The 19,000-nt window shown below is 48.2% G+C and overlaps 1 protein-coding gene across 5 annotated transcripts in view; it reads left to right on the plus strand.

Annotated features, from left to right (window-relative positions):
* Nucleotides 1-19,000, plus strand: part of MYO9A (myosin IXA) — a 176,749-nt gene that overhangs the window by 145,837 nt on the left and 11,912 nt on the right. For 3 of the 5 annotated variants that reach the window (XM_082290759.1, XM_082290762.1, XM_082290763.1), the window contains exons 19-33: nucleotides 2,163-2,243; nucleotides 3,082-3,192; nucleotides 4,176-4,298; nucleotides 4,803-4,952; nucleotides 5,183-5,493; nucleotides 6,423-8,036; nucleotides 9,634-9,712; nucleotides 10,209-10,424; nucleotides 14,947-15,059; nucleotides 15,455-15,612; nucleotides 15,997-16,220; nucleotides 16,493-16,609; nucleotides 17,088-17,276; nucleotides 18,174-18,221; nucleotides 18,885-18,996. In XM_082290759.1, coding sequence (XP_082146885.1) covers nucleotides 2,163-2,243; nucleotides 3,082-3,192; nucleotides 4,176-4,298; nucleotides 4,803-4,952; nucleotides 5,183-5,493; nucleotides 6,423-8,036; nucleotides 9,634-9,712; nucleotides 10,209-10,424; nucleotides 14,947-15,059; nucleotides 15,455-15,612; nucleotides 15,997-16,220; nucleotides 16,493-16,609; nucleotides 17,088-17,276; nucleotides 18,174-18,221; nucleotides 18,885-18,996 — 3,646 coding nt within the window. The remainder of the gene's footprint in view (nucleotides 1-2,162; nucleotides 2,244-3,081; nucleotides 3,193-4,175; nucleotides 4,299-4,802; nucleotides 4,953-5,182; nucleotides 5,494-6,422; nucleotides 8,037-9,633; nucleotides 9,713-10,208; nucleotides 10,425-14,946; nucleotides 15,060-15,454; nucleotides 15,613-15,996; nucleotides 16,221-16,492; nucleotides 16,610-17,087; nucleotides 17,277-18,173; nucleotides 18,222-18,884; nucleotides 18,997-19,000) is intronic. The other 2 variants (XM_082290760.1, XM_082290761.1) reach the window with 2 other exon arrangements.

Here is a 19,000-nt window from a genome sequence, read left to right on the forward strand (position 1 = left end):
AACTGATATTTTTTGGTATATTTTCACAGCACATTCAAATCAAAGAGCCCTCATTTCATGGAGCACTTGTTAAGGAGAAGCATTTTGAGGGACAAAGCAGCAGCATTGCTTTTATAATCAAGAGCAAACTAATAAAATTGTGGTGCATGGAACTGGGTCACGGGCAGGAAACACAAATGTTTCCTATCATGTTTTTTTTGAGGATAAATGCTGCTTTGTGGCTAATGCCTCAACACCGGGCTTGCAGCTGCTCCGTCTCCTATGGATTTCCACTATCCCTATACTTAGGGTAATCTGTAGGGGAAATAGCTGCCTCGGAGCGGGGGCCAGGAGCAGGGATGGCTTTCACGACGGAAAACTAAGCCACCCCTACCTAAAACTGTAGAGCTCCCCTTTAAGCCACATGCAGGTGGTGCCCTAGAGACAGGGATGGAACGGTTCCTGAAAGGCCAAGTACAGGTGGTGAAGGAGTGGGTGGCTGGAAAGTTTTGCTGGCAGAGGGACAAAGGAGACGGGTACGGGGTTAATCCGGCGACCTCGCGCGTCCTTTGTGGATTCCCGAGGGCCAGATGGCAGAGGGTGCCTGGCCCATCTGCCACACACAGGATGGCGCTGAGGGAGAGGAAATGTCCCCTCCTCCGGGTCCGGCACATCCCATTCCCATCATTTCCAGCACTGGGAGCACTCTGCTTGCTGGGCTTTCAGTGAAGGGGTTGTGTCCCTTGAGTACCCCCTTTGCCTCCCACCAGCCTGGTTGGGCACAGTGGGATGCTGCAGCATCGCTGATGATTGAAAGCTCCCAATAGGCTGCTTTTGTGAAAAAAAGAGTAGTTTCAGATTTGAAGAAAACCAGGAGCGTGCCAGCAGAGGTTTGCCACGTCATGGCATTCCTGCTGCTCCCTGGGACAGGAACAGGGATATTTGCATGAAGTTAATGTACATAACACAGCTGCATCACATGTGCCTGGGTTCCATCCCTTGCTCCTTCCAAAATCCTGAATGTGAATGAATTTTTCTAAACATGAAAGGCTTCCCAATAAAGATGTCTTTGAAATTATCAGAAGGAAAAAAAGGCTTCCTGTGAGCAGATCTGTGGGCAAAACGCTTCTTTGTAATACCACGCCAGTTTATTAACTCCTGTATTCCAAAATTTATAACTCTGCTTATAGTGAATGTGGCAGAATATCCTTTACACGACTGAGTTTTAAACTCTATTAAAATCAGGACTAATCAACTGTGGAGCATGTTACCAATGCCACGTTTGTGATGTGCTCAGCAATTCGAGATGCCCAAAGTATTTATAGGACACAACAAAAAAAACGTGGCTGAGGAGCCTGGCCAGCACCAATGGACTCGGCACACTCTGGTATTCAGCCTGGTTTTATTCCAAGAGCTTGTGATTCATCCCAAAAAGTCAAAGGTTTGCAAGGTGAAGGGATAACTCAGCATTGAGATCCCACTGGAGCAGCTGGCTGTAAAGTGATGCTAATGTAAATTCATTGTTATGGGAGAGACTTTTAATGGTGATGAATAAATAAGGAGAAATAGAAAAATGGAACCAGGAAATCCCTTGATTCTCAGTGAGCCTTCAGTCAGGAACATGCCAACATTGGAGCTCTTCTCTAGAAACAACCTCTGAAGTGTTCAGGGTTGCAGGCTTCAGAAATTATTGTGAATTCCCAATTTTCCTTTGGCAAAACTGTCATTTAAAAAAAATTATTTTTAGGTCAACAGTAACATTTTGACGATTAAAAATCAGGAGTAGATCCTGCCTGGAGTCACTTTTGGTAAAGGCAAATTTGATTTGTGTCTAAAAAACATTAGTGGTTGTTTGGTGCCAGGTGTAAATTCTTGTCTTGGAGCTCTCATTCATGGCTGGAAGAGGCTTGTGGTATGGAGTGGGATGGGAGTTTGGGCTCCAGGGGAGCCAGAGATCTGAAAATCCAGCCCAGCAATTATATTCATCTTTGGTTTCTTTGTTGGGGGCAAAGACAAGATCAGCCAAGTTGCTTGTGCTAAAACACTCATTTGGGGAAATAATTTCACATGTGCCTCATTTACTCATAATTAATTCCAATTTATACTGGTTTATGATCTAAGCATTTGGATTTTCATTATCCACTGTGGTCTCCTCTCCCTTCCCTTTGTCTCCTCTGTTGCAGGCATCCCTCAACAAGCTGATGGAGACCCTTGGCCAAGCAGAGCCGTATTTTGTCAAGTGCATCCGATCCAACGCCGAGAAGGTAAATCCCATCCTGTGAAAGTGGTCCTGCTGGAAATCAGCTTGGGACTCTTCTGTCCGTTTTTGCAGGCAGTTAGACAGGAAACAAAGCCTCAGATGGAGCTGGATGTAGAAGATTTGAGCAAGGGGAAGCATGGATTTATCACTTGGGTGCTGCCCTTGATAAACTGCACTGGCTCTTCTCATATTTGTAGAAACACATATATGCAAATATATTATTTTAATTTATATGAAAAATATATTGGCTTTAATAAATGAATTTGACTGCAAACTTTGAAGCTCCTGACCAGCCATAAGAGAGATTTATAGAACAGTGAATTCACTTGTGCTGGATCTGAGCCCTAAAGCTTCCTTAAAATAAAGTTTCCATAAGTAAAAGCAGATACTTTTAGAATAAGCTACATTGATCACACTGACTCATATTTCTTGAATTTGACTTTACATAATTATGTCGTGGACTGAGGACCCTCAGTTCAAAATGTAGGGATGCTTTGTGGATTAATCCTTCAGAGTTTTACCCAGGCATTTTTGCCTGGGAGATTATTTGGTTGCTCGCAATGTCACCCATTAACTGTACCCTTGGGAGGTCTTATTCAACTCAAATCCAAAAAAATCTTTTTTATGGCTTTATTTATCTAGTTAGCTGTTTGAAAGTCTCAGAAGCAAACAGGATTCAATCCCAGTGGGATTAGTGTGGTTCCTGGGGACCCACATTCCCTCCCTCCCGTGTGTGTCATGCAGATGTGCTACGTCTGCTGAACCCTTTACCCGTCCACGCACTTAAAAGCTTCAGTGAAAGGAAATTCTTGCTCATCCTTGGTCTGGTTTTCCCCTTCCAGCTGCCCCTGCGGTTCAGCGACAGCCTGGTGCTGCGGCAGCTGCGCTACACGGGGATGCTGGAGACCGTGCGCATTCGCCAGTCAGGATACAGCTGCAAATACTCCTTCCAGGTTGAGTACAGCGGGCTTTGTCTTCCATCACCTTTAGCATCCTTAGCACCGTTGTCTGAGTGCTGCTGGCTCGTTTTTTATCAGGGTAGTTAATTTCTAGCTCCTGGAAGGCAGTGGATGTAACAGGCTGTTCTCTGCCTATGAGCCACTCTAGACCTCGGGGAGGGCTGCGAGCCCCCTGCACCATGATTTTTGAACAAAAACCAGTATTTTTTTTTGCAACATGGACTCCCTTTTGGAAAAGAAGTGTCTGATCTGCACGTTCTCTTCTGCATCTGGAATTACTGGGAGTAGTGTTTGCCCTATCGTGTCGGTGTTAGCTGTGTCCCATCAGGAGGGTGGTCGGCATCCTCTGAACCGCTGGAGTTAGCCAGCTTTTCCTGTTTTCTTCTTTTCCATGTGTTTGCCAGGTTTTGTGCACATGTCAATCCTTTCATGCTTTGCTGGTGCCGATTGGCTTCCTGCTTGCGGCTGCTTTGGGGCAGACGTCGTGTCCTGCACAGCAGCTGTTTAGAAAAAGAAAAATGCTCAATGTTTTTTTTGCCAGGAGCAAGGATCCCAACCTTGCTTGGGAGGATCTCTCCTCTTGTACCTCCTTCACTCTTTGAATCCTCACAGCGGTAACGGCTGGAGCATCTCAGAGATGTTTTGCAGATGTTGGTATTCGCCTTCCGTAGTGGCCCTTGCTGGGGATTTGCAGCGTTTTTTTGCTTGGGGTGACTCTGTGGCTCCTGCAGAACCTCTCCTCCCATGCTGAAAAACATTTGAACCTTGCTGGCTCCCTGCTTTGATGTGTTTCCCATCAAACCACAAATGATGGATGAAACTTGGTGTTCCCCAGTGCATAAAATGTTATCTGTTCTTCTGCTCACTCCAGAGATCCTGTTTCATGTGGCCGGTGGAGCAAATCTGTTATTTATGGGAGAAAGAAGCAGCAGGACCCAACTAACCAAATCTTGGTGTTCCTTTTTTTTCCTTCTCAGGATTTTGTGAACCATTTCCATGTCCTTTTGCCACAAGGGATCAGCCCGTCTAAGCACAATATCCATGATTTCTTCCGGAAGATAAAACTTGATCCAGACAATTACCAAGTTGGAAGAACAATGGTAAATGTTCATCCTCAGCTCAGCCTTTAAGACACAAATATAACATTTGCCTGCATTTCTGTCTGGTAAATTAGTATGTATATATGGTTTTAATTAATGAAACTGTTTTTCCTCTGTTTGCCAAAAATCAGTGATTTAAATGAAACTTAAAATATTATTAACATAAAAGAGTAAGGAATAATATTGTTTTGTTACTGGTTGTAATGAGGCAGCCTGAAAAAACGCACGTCCTCCAAAAAAACTCCGTGTGTGTGTAGGCTTAGATCGATACAATGGTTCTCATTTTGCCTCCCCGATGGGAAAGCAGAGACTCTGTAATTCAGAGCTTAGACAGTCACAGGCTGTTGTGAAACTGCTGCAACCTGTTAGAAGTGCCTTCACAAAATTCAGCTCCTCAACTTTCCTGGGAGCATCCAGGACACAGCAACCAGGAGGATTAAATCATTTGACTCATGGTCTGGGAAGCTTTCCACGCTTTTGGTTTTTTTGGGTTGTTTTGGCCAGGTTTTCATGAAGGAACGGGAGCGGCAGCTTCTGCAGGACCTGCTGCACCAGGAGGTGCTGCGGAGGATCACACTGCTGCAGCGCTGGTTCCGCAGCCTGCTCTGCAGGAGGCAGTTCCTGAGCCTGCGGCATGCAGCCATCAGCATACAGGTGGGCGCTGCTGCTGGATTCCAGAGCAAATTACCGTCCCCAAATCCTACAGACAGAGCCCATGGAAAAAATCAGGTCTCCTTTCCAAGGAAGGAGCTTGCAGTCAGGATTTGACTCCTACTGCCATAACGGGTTGGGAATGGTGGGGAGCTGGAGAGGGTGCGTGAAGGCAGGTGCTATCCCATCTTCACACAACACCCGTTACAAAGAACCCCCTGCTGTGTTCGCAGAGATTTTGGCGTAGCTACCAGAGCAGAAAAAAAGGCAAACCATCCCCAGACCCTCTGGTCCTCAGCAAAGCCGCTGTCGTCCTGCAGACCCACTGGCGAGGCTTCGTGGAGCGGCGGAGGTTCCTGCAGATGCAGTTTGCAGCCCATCTCATCCAGAGCTGCTGGCGGGAGCACGCCAGGCGCCGGCACGCCGCGGCCACCAGCATCCAGGCGGCCTGGCGGGGACACCGCACCCGGCGGGCGTACGCAGCCCGCAGGAGCAGAGCCGTGTGCCTGCAGGCAGCGTGCCGGGGGTATTTGGCACGGCAAAGGTAATGCCGTTGGCCTCGGGTGAAGAGGAGCATGTTTTTTGGGGATGCTCACAGGGGAGGGAGGTGTGAATCAGGGCACTACAGTGACTTACGCCGGGCAGTGTTCCCTGGTGGCATCCATGACCCTCTCCCGACCTGCCCTGGTCCTTCGTTTGCCCACGCTTTCGAACAATTTAGCTGCATGTCCTGCTCTTGGAATAAGCAGAGCCTATTTCAGGTTGGAGCACGTAGGCAGTGCAAAGCCAAGGCCGTAAATACTCACAAGGGGTTTTTTTTCCTCTTGGCAGCAGCACCAGTTTAAGTAGCCTATTTTTAGCTCAGATTGCCTCATCAATCTGGTTGCTGCGCTGGCTCACAAGGACAAGGGATACTGGAGCCAGCCGCTGTGGAGGGCACAGACTTTCCAGCCATGCCTTTGCACGCTGGCCACGGAGCAAGTCACGATTCACTCTCCAGAGGTGCTGCCTGCAAGGTGTGGAGCATCTTAACGTAGCGTGGAACATTTGGGAGCTGCAAAGAGCTCTTGGTGCCGGGCACAAGTCCCTGCTGGTTGTTCCAGACGCAGCCTGGGCAGGATGGCGAAGATGGAGACGCCAAGGGGGTGTGATAGGTTAAGCTTTTCTGGCTCCGACAGCTTATGAAGGAGCTAGACCAGGGATGGAGGCTGGACCCACTGCCGTCGGCACGAGGGGAGCTTTCAGGTGCGTTGGGGCAGCCCTTGGGTGGTAGCAGAGATGGCAGAGGAGGAGGAGGTTTAAAACCAAATGTGCCTCGCCTTGCCTTGCACCAGATGTGCAAGGAGAGTTGCTTGAGATGCTGGTGGTGGTGAGATGATGGTGGTGGTGGTGATAAGACACCACTGGTGCAGTGCCTTAAAGGGTCCTGAGTGGGCACAGAGCTGAACATCCTGGTTTTCTGCTTTTTTCCAGGTTTAGAGCTTTGAAAGAGCAGCAATTAAAAGAGATGCAGCTGGAGAATGGCCTGGCAGGTAGAGAAGAGGATGGACTGGAAGCAGATGATGTTTTGGAAATTAAGGGCTCTGACCCATCCAAGTGGGAGGACGGCTCATTTGAAGAGCGAGTGAGAGCTGTAGAACAACATAAATCGCTGATGGAGAATAATCGGGTGAATCACATGGACCCACTGGATACTTCCCTGTACAAAAGGCATGAGAGAGCCAGCAGCCAGAGCGGGATGGACACCGAGGAGGAGGTCATCGTGAGAGAGAGGCCCAAGTCGCTGGAGGATCTCAACCAGAAAAAAGTGGTTCGTGCAAAGAGGGAAAGCCGGAGGATGCGGGAACTGGAACAGGCGAAATTCAGCTTGGAGCTGCTCAAGGTGCGCTCCACGGGCGGGCTGTCGCCTTCAGAAGAGCAGCGCTGGTCCACCGAGCTGGTGTCCGAGGCGTTGCATTCCCCTCAGGGAACCCCAGAGAGCGAGAGCTCTCAAGGGAGCTTTGAGTTGTTAAGCTGTGAAGATACCCCAAGTAGTAAACTCGTTTCCTTAGTCTTGGATGAGCACGACACTCAGTCGTTCTCCATGGACTCCCTGCCCAGCAGTCCCCAGGCCCAGCTGCAGGAGAAGGATGGGAGCAGCAATTTGCTGGGCTGCAGACAGACCCCAGCAGATGCGGAGCTGCCCAATAACCTCACCAGGAAGGAGCGTGGGGTCGGCGACCCCCAGAATGTTATAAAGGCTCACCCAAGAGAAACCCTCCTTTCCAGCAACCTCCCGACTTTCTACGTTCCACCGCAAGACAATGTGAAGGTGAAGCTGGTGGAGAATAACCTGAGGAATAAAGCAGTGGAAAGAGAGGAGAGGACAGTTACCTTCTCTGAGGTCAGGAAGGACTCTGAGCCAGACCAGAGCAAAGCCTTGGGAGAAGCAGAGGGAGAGGAGAAACCCTCTACCAAGAGAGAGGAATGTGGGACAGGGACAGCAGCACGGGCCCTTTCTCCAGATTCTGTCATCAAGAGACTGGAAAAGCTCAACGTGGAGAAGGAAGAACGCCAAAAGCAGCTTCAGCTGCAAAATGAGAGGGAGATGATGGAGCAGATCCGCCAGCAGAAGGAAATTCTGGAGAGGCAACGCAAAGCCTTCGAGCAGCAAGGGAGGGTAGAGGCTTTGCAGAGGACAGAGCAGAGCAGAGTGAAGGACCCTTCCCTCAAACCAGCCAAAAAAGCAGACAGCCGGCCTCAGTCAGTCCTCATCCTGCACCCCCAGAGCAGAGGGGAGCACAGCCCCACCCCAGGCATGGCTCCAACCTCAGCAGTGGACATCAAGGGTCTCACTGTTGGGACCAGGGGAAGCTCTCCAGCCCACAGCGCTCCCAAAGACCGACCTGTCAGCATGTTCGTGGAGCGAAGAGAAGGCCTGGAACCCCGCTGCCATTCCAAACCAGCTCTGGACCCCAAGGACCACCCGGGCAGCCATTTCTCAAGGACAGAGCGCCTCCGGCAACCTCGGATGCCCAACCAGGGCACTGAGGAGACAAGGGCAAGCTCCATGTTCTTCACGCCAAAAGACAATCCCTTCGGCCTCCAGTGAGTAAAGAGATGGTGGGCTTTCTCCTAGGCTTTCTCCATAGCCTGTCTCCATAGGCTGTCTCCACAGGCTTTCTCCATAGGCTGTCTCGTAGGCTTTCTCCATAGGCTTTCTCCATAGGCTTTCTCCATAGCCTGTCTCCCTAGGCTGTCTCTGTAGGCTTTCTCCATAGCCTGTCTCCATAGCCTGTCTCCATAGGCTGTCTCCATAGGCTTTCTCCCTAGGCTTTCTCCCTAGGCTTTCTCCATAGTCTGTCTCCATAGCCTGTCTCCATAGGCTTTCTCCATAGGCTTTCTCCACAGGCTTTCTCCATAGGCTTTCTCCATAGCCTGTCTCCATAGCCTGTCTCCATAGGCTTTCTCCATAGGCTTTCTCCACAGGCTTTCTCCATAGGCTGTCTCCATAGGCTCTTTCTTCTGCTAGGGACCTTTTTAGACCAAGGGTTCGGAACGTTGTTTCTGGAGTCTGCACAAACCCCATAGTTAAACAATACATTCTTGATCTTCTGGCAACAAGGAGGCCAGAGGGAAAGGAAAAAGACCTGGAATATGATTTCTCTGTCTCTTATAACATTATATAATCCAGGGGAGATAGTCACGGATATTAGCAGGTGAAGGGAGTCAATGAACAGGCTCAATACTGGTTTTATTTACCCTACATGAATGGTGCTAGGAGTTTATTTCTCAAGGTGAAAGATGATGAATAAGTTTCTTAGGATTTTTGGGTGGTTGGAATAGAAATTACTCGATGAGGAAAAAAATTCCAGGATTTTCCTTGTTTACCATATAATTAATACATCCAGCAAAGCCATGCGGACACTCTGGCCATTGCAGATGAAAAAACACCATCTCTCCAGAGAGAGTTTGGGAGTGAATGCGCTTTGGAGACCATATCACTCACATATGTAATTAACTACACCTGTAATGGGCTTAGCAGTTGCTCAGCTCCATCACGTTGCTTCACCTTGGGCTGCTCCAGGATCTGGAGATGGCAGCAAGGTTTTGAGACAACATTTGCTCCCACTCTGTTGTTTTTCTTAAAGTGCCTTGCCTAATTTGGGGGTGGTTTTGGCCATGTAGCTTAAAAAGGACATAAACCACCCCCGTCCTAACTCCTGCTATACCCTTTCCAAGGCAAAAGCTCCCAGTGAATGACTGTTGGTAACTCAGAGTACCTCCAAATGTTGCAGTCTTGTGGGTTTTGTGCCATTTGTGATGAGAGAAGGTTCCTGTTTAAAATTTCTTTTCCTGGTTCATGAGCAACACGAACAAGCAACAGGGAGGAAAAAACATTAAGAATTGCTGTATTTTAATTTCTGCTCTGCAGCAGAATAGTCACATTTGAGAATCCCAAAGTACAAAGGTACAATCCATAACCACCTTGCTGGATAAAGTTGACAGGCAGAATGTTTTCTCTTCTTGTCTTGTGGTATTAAGTCCAATCCTGAAGAATTCCAAGCAATTCCGAAACCCGACGACCTCAGACTTGCAATTTGGTCTTCACTGCTTGGACTGTGTGCTCCTGGGAGCTGGGCTGGCATGGTGGGAAGGCTTTTGGGAGAGGATGAAAGATCTCTGTTCTGTTGTGTTTCAGCAGAGAGGCAAATCATCAGTGCCTTTCCAAAGGTGAACTAGCACGGAAGCCGTTTAAGATGCCGGGGTCTGGCAGAGGCGAGGTGAGTTGTGACTTGTTTATTTTCTCTTTCCATTGAAAAGGCGGAAAATAACTTATTCTGCCAGTTTTCCCTCAAAAGCTTCAAAGAAGTGAACTCTGAAGTGCAAGGGCTGCTAGACATGGATAGGGAAGGGGGATATGATAGCATGGTAACCTCCACACCTTCTCTTAAAATAAAAAGCCCTGTAGGAATAATTTGTAGCAGCTCTGGATAAAAGGATCCTGTGATCCTGATGGCAAACACTGTCCAGCACCGTCTTGTCCTGGTTTGGTTTAACGTCCGTTTGAGTAACACCCATGATTGTCCATTTCCACCGTCCTGTCCTGGTTTTTGTTCTTCCTGGTCCTTTGCTGTTGTCACTAGACATAATACTGCATCCCCTCAGTGGGGTGCGGCATCACTCAGAGATGTCTTAAGGCTACGTGGCTAGAGTCTCCTTTTTACTTTAAAACCCTTCTTTTCGTTTTGTTTTGTTTTGTTTTATCCTTTGGTCAAGCAGGTGCCCAGACCGAGCCATAAAAAGAAAGCCCGCATGGCGCGGACGCGCTCCGATTTCTTGACTAGAGGTACTTTTGCTGATGGGGAGGGGGATACGGAGGAAGAGGATTACGATGGCAGTTTTGAGTTCCTTCTCTCCTCTGAGCACCCTCCTCACGCCGAGGCGGTGCCTGCAGCCCGCCTGGGGCAGGCCTGTTACAGTGACTCCGAAATGGTAATTGTGTCCAACGTGGCGGGGAAATGAAACTGAGGGAGCGAGCGGAGCTGCGGGAGCCTTTCTTTGCTAACCTTAGCTGCACTGATCCCTCCACCGCTTCTTTTCCCACTCCCAAGGATGCTGTAGATGGGTAAATTTGGCAAACACAGCATAAACAGAGGCAACACCATGGAATCACAGAATCACAGAATGGTTTGGATTGGAAGGGACTTCAAATCTCATCTAATTCCAAACCCCTACCATGGGCAGAGACACCTTCCACTAGACCAGGGTGTTCAGAGCTCCATCCAAACTCTGTTTCTTGCTCCTGGGTTGATAGATGTCCACCACAGTTCCCACAGTTTCCTGGAGCATTACAACTTGTATTGCACAACTACCTGTTTTAGGGGCTTTAACCTCAATCCTCCCTTTGGAACCTTTTGATCTAAAAATGGTCTACACACATCTGTAACAAAAACAAAAGTAAATATGTCCAAAAAGCAACAGGCCACAAATGATATAAATCGTGCACCTTCATTTACTTCTGATTTTTTATCCTTAGCCACGATATCCGATGATTATTCGGTCCTCAGTTATCAGAGTGATGCTGGCAGACAGCAGCTCAGAGAAAGCAAAAACCATGGAAATTGGGCACTGAAAACATAGTGAGGGTGAAATGGTGGGTTTAAAACAAAGACAACCAACCTGAGTGGTTTTTCCAAGCACAGTGACGAGTATCCCTTGGCAGGTCCGACATGAGCCAGCGCAGTGGAGCTTTTGCATCTCAGGCTTAATCTCCCAGCCACATAAGCTGCTTTTGGAAAATCACAAACCGAGAGGAAGAGGCCAACAGATTCCAACCCGCTCATGATTTTTTTCCTGAGGAGTGTGGAGATGTTCCTGTAGGAGTGTGGATAAACAAGAATCATCTCCTGCTGGGAGAGTTTGGGTGGAGCACTGGGTAGGGCTGCCATGTTCCTCTCCTCCAGCTGCGGTACAGGATGTGGAGCTGAGTATTAAACCAAAGAAAAGCATGAAACCCAAAGCCAGTGATTTATTTTGTGCCACAGCATTGCTGTGGGTCCAGCAAACATCCCATGCAATCCTGAAAGCTGCTTTTCCTAGAAAAGCAGGTGGTCAAGGAGGGCTTTTCATGACTTTTCTTTTAGCAGCTCTTATTATAAAGGATAATTTTTCCCAGGATAATTTCCTCACTGAAAGAGGGCAGAGATTTACAAATTCCATAAATTTTTAGGCCTGCTCTTGATAAATTTGCTGGGGGGTTGAGACAGGAATACTCAAAACCTAATTGAAAGACACATCTCTATGGACTGAGATAAGCTGGCTGCAGCTTCATGCAAATCCCCGCTTGTGGATTGGGAAAGGGAGAATTTTATGTAGTAAAATGGACTTTTTTTACATAGAATCATAGGAACATTTAGGTTAGAAAAGATCCCTAAGATTGTTGAGTCGAACCACAAACCCAGCACCGCCTTGCTCACCACCAAACCATGGCACCCTGTGCCATACCTGGAGTGCTTTGCTGTGCTCCTGGAGGCTGCCCACATGCAAAGGGGAATTGTAGCTGTAGAAATCATTCCCTCTGGGGTGTGAAAAGTGCTGTGCTGGTGCTTGGCAAGCTCCATCCTTGGGAGCATCCTGGGTCACTGCACTCCTTGGAAGTGCTCTTTGGGACTCTGCTCACCTGGTTTAACAGCTCTCAGTGCATGTGAGTAGCAGTAGGTACCACCTCTCTCCTGTCTCTGCTGTGTCCCTCTTCTCCTCTGCTCTCCAGCACTGGTTCTAACTGGTGCTCAGGACTTTCACCCCTCATGTGGTTAAGTTCTGCTTTCTAGGCCAATGCTACCCCTGACATCGTGTGCTGCGCGCTACCCTCCATCTGTGTGTCCTGACAATGTGTCCAGTGTTTCCATCTGTATTCTGTATTGCAGGTTTGGGATCAGCCCTTTGGCGTGGGGCTTTTTTGGGTCAGGATCATCACAAGTAGCAAGATTTTGGGACTGTTTATTCGTATTTATTAGCAGAGCCCAGTTGGGTGTTGCAGATGGTGGAGCAGCCTGTGATAAAGCTGGACTGGTGCCTGTGGGGGTGGTTTGGGTACAAACACAGGAGGTTGATGTCTGTGCAGACACATCGGTTGTGCCTTGTGATGGTCACATGAAGGCGAGTCCAGCAGCCGCCATGTGCGGGCTGGGTCCCGTGCCAGTGAATAGCTCCTTCATACAGCTCCTGCCTCCAGCTGCAACCTTCCAAAACAGCATCTTCCCATGTCCTGCTCAGCAGCCCAGGCTGCTGGATGGATGAGTGAGAGATCACGTGCGGCCCCATGGAGCTGAGCATGTGATGGGTCACCAGCTGCACCGCCTGGTTTGCCCGTTCTTTTCTTGGCCATCAAGTCACTGATTGTGTTCCCCACCTGGTGAGTAGAGGCCCACTGGAATCCAGTGCTCCCAACCCATGTCCAGGGTATCCCAGAGCATCGAACACCCAGAGCATCTGCAGCCCATGGGGCACCAGTACTTGAGGTAGCTGCTGCAGGTACAGTTGACTCCGAGGTTCTTTAAGGATTAAGGGCCTTCTGACAAGACCAAGATTCAAGTTTTTGGCTGGTGAATAGCCAAGAACTAACCTACCTTGCAGTGAGACACAAGTGGGAGGAGCAGCTCCTGGCTGTGGTCAGCACATGTTAACACCACTTTTGTTTGGCACCTACGCCTGGAGAGCTTTCCTGCAGCAGCTGCATAAGTGGAAAGCCATGGCTAGAGGAACCACTCCAGAAATACCCTCTGCAAACATCCTTAGGGAGAGGGACCTGCATAATGAACCAGTCGTTTTGCTCCACCCTCCACACTAAAGCCATGAATTGACAAAGATGAGTCCAAGTACTTGCCACTAGCTGATCCCAAGCACAGCTGAAGAGCCAGCAGTGAAAGAAGATCTCTTGTCCTACGCCATTCAGAGGGAGCTTGAGGAAGTTCTTCCATGCAGCATTCACTGAGCTTCAGGAAGTTTTTCCATGCAGCACACAGCACTGCTGCCTGCTGGGACGAGCCCCTTGGCCATAGTTACCTTATGGGTGGGTGAAACACAGGTTGCTCTGTCAGAGGAAAAATACTTGGTCCCTTCCTCATCCAGGAGACAACTTCAGAGCCCCAGTTATTGCCATTTGCCCTCTTGGTGCTTTGTTGTGTTCCCTAGGAGGGGATTTTCTGGTGCAGATGCTCATCTTGACATCTGAGAAGGTTTCCTGTCCTTTCCCTTCAGAGTTTCCTGGCAGAGAACCTCAGACAGAAGGATCTCATGCAAAAAATGCCTTTTAGTCTTTGTTTATTAAAGCTGGAAACTCAAAAAATTGAAATTACTCAAGAACAAAACCATGTTGTAGGGGCAAATATTTAACAGATCATTTTTAAAACAAGTAGTAGGTTTGGGCTGGATGGAGTCACTTTTACAGGTTTTGAATTGCTTTTTTCCTAGTGTCCACCCACAATTTCTGTGTGATCATCACCTAAATGTAAGAATGACAGGAACAAAATCTCTTTCATGGTTTAGGCAGTTCCTTACTTTCCCAGTGGTAATTTTGCCTTACATGCTGCCATCTCCTGGCTGGAAGAGAGGTTAGTCAGGGGGGAGAAATAAAACATGGAAAAGGAGTAAATATGGCAAATGTGCCCTCCCCCCCCCCCCCCCTATTTTTTATAGAATTTTATTTAAAATCTTTTTAATAGAAGTAAAATAAGTGCTTTAAAACATAGAGCATTCAGTTGAGACATTGAGGTGATAGGAAAGCTACAGGAGGTATTTGACCATCAGCTCCCAAATCATAGCTGCAATCAGAAAATAGAACAAAAATTTTTATATTTTTTAAATATGGCAATTCTGCTTCTGGGCTACTTCATGGGATCCTGTTAGGCTGAATTATTGTAAATTCATCCCACCCTTAAAAATTATCCAAGGGCACATTAAATGGTGGCAAAGATGGAGATATTTTCTATTGAAGCTGAAAAATTTCTTCATTAAAGGGTTCATTTTGGTTTGTCTTTGGCACAAAGACTTTGGTCTTTTTTTCTGTAAAGTGCTCAACAAGAGTTGGAGGAGGAACCTCTGCTGGGACAGATGCAGGTGGTTGAAGGTTCCCTTGGGGAATCACTTCTTTGTGGCTAACAGGACACTCTGGGTGGAGAGCTGGAGTGTCTGGGTGAAGATGGTGGAAGAGCTGTGCAGGCTGAGCAATAAGGACCCGTGGCTTGGTGCAAACTGATTCTCATCACTGACTGCTCAAGGAAAAAGAAAGTTGTACCTGGTTGGAGAGTTGGAGCAGGGGAAATGCCTCTCTTTATTAGGAGTCATTAAAATATTTCTCTAGGGGCTCACCAGGACTGTAGGTTTTCACTTGTAGGCAAGTAGAAATAAAGATGTAGGAGATGAAATAGCTGATTTTTGATAGGGAAAAAAAAAATCATCTGATATCCCAAGAGCTGTCTTGTTTTTAAATGCTCCGTGCTTGGAATCGTTACAGACCGTGCAGCGATTCACCTCTGGGGAAGGCCAGGCCAAACTGCACAAAACCATGTCCCAGGGGGAGATTGGGAATCTGGCAGCCACGCAGAAGAGTCTGACTCCAGATGGGAGGTAGGAATCATGGCTGGAGATGGCAGACAAGTCCCTCCCGTGTCCCTCTTGCTCTCCATCACCCTGTTGAGCCACCCAGGCTCCTTTGGAGCTGCGAAGGCCAGCACGAGTTACCCTTCCCACCTTTCCTACATGATTATTTAAATGAGATGTCTGGCTCACGGCACAATTAAGTTTTGGTGACATGGGCCACACGTCCTGTCCCAAACCACCCAATCCCATCCACGAAACTGAAGTTTCTCGCCTTTGCTGAGGACGAGTAGCCATGTTTCCCTGGTAGAAATTGCGTGGATTTATCTCCTCAAGCACCAGGAAGGTCCAGGAGATTGGGGTAGTTTTGGGTAGAAGGACATTTCCTAGTGAAGGCAGTTCCTCTTTCCATGATTTATTTCCAGGCCTCAAAGAGCCAAGATGAGGTTCTGGGTGAAGGGAAAGCAGGGGGAGAAGAAGACCCCCCGGGAGAAGCTCGCTACCCAGTCTGAGCTGCTGGAGCTGTACGCGGAGCAGGAAGCCCCTGGCAGGGAGGCCATTCCTGGCTTGCAGCTTGGCGAAGGTACGTGGTGGGGGGACACGGGACCAGTTGTAAGGAGAGAGAAACTGGGTTGGGAAACGGGGATGTGTCCATGCTGGTTCATGTCTCTTAATTCATGGATGGTGTCAACCCAGAGCGATGGCAAGCAGGTTAGAGGGTGGGATCCATAGTGGATCTCAAGGAATTCCATGTCACTAATCCTTCCAGCCACCATCTGGACATGGACAGATGTTTCCTCTCTTGAGGGAGGAAATAACCAAAGCAGAAATGACATTTAATCTTCCTGTGAGTTCTACACTGTGCTTTTCTCCTCCACAGCTTTATTCCGATGCCCATCTCCCTGTTTCAGTGTCGCAATTATTTTTCATCTGCTCATCAATCTCTTTTCTCATTTATCACCAGCAGAGTTGGGTCCTCATCACCTGACGCCCCCGCGGAGTCCTGAGCTGTCGGGCATCTACCGGCGGGAGTTCAAGGAGAACAAGGAACCCTCTCCCAAAGTGAAGCGCAAGCGCAGCGTCAAGATCAGCAACGTGGCTCTGGAGCCCGTGCAGTGGCAGAACGACTCCCTGCAGATCATAACCAGCGCCAGCGACCTGAAGAGCATGGATGAGTTTCTCCTGAAAAAGGTAACTGCTGCCTTCACTGCTCCATAAATCAGCACAGAGATCCAGGAGCAGATGGAGGCAGTGAAGTCAAAATGGTCCTGTGGGCAACTGTAGTCATGCTAATAATTCATCTAAGGGTGCCAGGGCAGGTCTGGGAGAAGTTTCTGGTTTTCGTGCAGTAGAAACCACCTGGTGATCATGGTGGAGCAGCTGCTTCTTAGTGCTGCTTCATCTCACGCCAGCTCTGCTGCAGCAAAAGGGCCGTGAGTTCCAAAACCCCCTTGTTTTCCCAGATGAATGAACTGGACAACGAGGATAGCAAGAAGGACACACTGGTGGATGTCGTGTTCAAGAAAGCACTGAAGGAATTCCGACAAAACATCTTCAGTTTTTACTCCTCGGCGTTGGCGGTAAGCAAACAGATGGAACTTCCATTTCCAGGAGAAAAGGGATATTCTGATTGTCCTGGTGGTACAGGTGTTGCCAAGCCCTCCATTGCTGGTCTGCTCATCCCAAAGGATGGATATGCTTCCTTTGCATTCAGTCCCATGATCTAAATTTGGACTAACTCTTCCTCATGAGCCAGCTCTCAGGATACATTGGGTGTAGATTCCTGATCCTCATTACAGCTTTGCTCCCAGCCAAAGTGGAGATGACAGAAAGTCAATAAACTCCAATTTGCCCCCCAAAGTGCCTGGAAACCTTTGTGTTACCTTTGCGAGTGATGGAGATGTCTGATCCTTTTTTCTTCTCTTTATCATACTTGGACTTTCCCCAAGCAGCTGGAAGCTGGTGAGGCTGAAATAATTGTCTGGAGAAGAAAAAGTCTCCAGAAAAAGCTGGGCTGTATAAAAATCACTTTTCTTTTTGCTTCTGTTTCCTTAAAAGATGGACGATGGGAAAAGCATCCGCTACAAGGACCTCTATGCCTTATTCGAGCAGATTCTGGAGAAGACCATGAGGCTTGAGCAGAGGGACTGGAGTGAGTCTCCGGTTAAAGTCTGGGTCAATACCTTCAAAGTCTTCCTGGATGAATATATGATAGAGTACAAACCCCTGGACTACACCGCAGGGAAGGTACTTGGCACTTTTCTTAAACTCCCTTGAAGGCTTGGGAACTGTCTTTCCATGGGGTTGTGCCTCTGTAGACACCTGGGACCCTCTGTTGTCTTCTCTGCTTTAAGCTGAGCTGGACAAGGCAAGGTGTGACTCACTGGTTGTGTGTCACTGGGCTCAGCCAAGCCCAGATCACATCTGGGCTGAGCGGAGCTTGGCCAACGCCAAGGATTAAATGTTATCTCCTGGTCAAAGCTGCAACCAGCTGTGGATGGTTGGAAAGGCAGCTCCTGGTTCTTCTTCTTTAGTTCTGGGGGGTTTGTTCAAACTTTGAGGGACAGTGAAAGAGATACACCCTCTCACATCTCCTGATCACTTCCCAAGTGACCACACACATCACCATGGGTTGGGTTGCAGGAGAAGGGGCAGTGGCTCAGGTCTAGGTACGGTTCTTAGAGCAGTAAGAGCCTGCACTGTGTCCCAGACCTGATCTCACTTCCTGCTCCATATTGTCTGCAAGGCTGACCACGGGATCTGAGGCTGGGCTTGGGAGATGGTGTCTATTGTGCAAATATCCCATCTCCTGGCTCTTCTGCTCCGAGTCCTGTCCAGCCTCCTCTCCAGGCAGGTTTTCCTCAGAGCAGGCTGAGCATCATGTTCCCCGTGGGTCGCTGCTGGTGGGGTCAGAGCTGGAGCAGCAGCTACTCCCAGCTCCAAGATGAAGATGGAAAGAGCTGTCCAGGGAAATTCCAAAAATGGAGTGATCCATAGGAGATTTATTTAGAGTGACTCTCCTGGGGCTTCAGGTGCATCGGAGAATGGTGCTGGAAGGCACTGGACAATGTTAGATATGAACCCTCTGTACTCTTTACCTGGCAAAATTGCCCGAAAATTGACTTAAATCTCTTTCCTCACCAGGTGCCAAAAACAGAACGAAAAAAGAGAAGGAAAAAGGAAACAGATGTGGTGAGTTAAGCCTGCACATTAAAAAATCAGTGTCCTTGGGGCCAGAATGACAATAGACCAGCTTGTGACAGGTCCTGGGCTGAGATCTGAATGTCAGCCCTGAAAGGACATGTTAGAAAGACATTCGAGATGGATCTGCTTTGCTTGATCAAGGATCACTTGGGTTGGCTCTGAAAACACATCCCTCATCAGCCAAAACATAAATGTAATGTCAAGGGTTGTTAGAGAAGGGCTGAAAGCAAAACAAAGTCTTGCTCCGGGTTTCTGCATAAATTTATAGTGTGTGTTTTACATCTCTGGGATCAGACATGTAGGACATTACATCTCCTGTTTTCCTAAGGGATATGATGGTACTAGGGAGGGTGTAGGTGCAGAGCCAAAAAAAGGGGCCACAGATGCATAGGAAACCTTCTTAACGTGAAGAAGTTGACCTGGCAAGCTCAGTCAAAGAGTTTCCAACCTGCTTCCATGATGGTTCGGTTCCCCTATAAGATGGATGTTGGTTTGGGTTGTCTGTGGGGTTGTTGGGCTGAAAAGGAAACAAAAATACCAAATAAAAGCAAGTAAGAGCTGAAGTTGGACAGCTGACTGTGTTCATCTTCCCATTTTGCAGCAGGCTGAGCACCAGCTCCCTTTTCTCACCACCCAACCTTTATCCTCCAGGTGGAAGAGCACAATGGTCACATTTTCAAGGCAACCCAATACAGCATCCCCACGTATTGTGAATATTGTTCCTCCTTGATCTGGATCATGGACAGGGCTTCTGTTTGTAAATGTAA

Source organism: Coloeus monedula (assembly GCF_965178545.1).
Source record: "Coloeus monedula genome assembly, chromosome: 14".
Classification (NCBI taxonomy): Eukaryota; Metazoa; Chordata; class Aves; order Passeriformes; family Corvidae; genus Coloeus; species Coloeus monedula.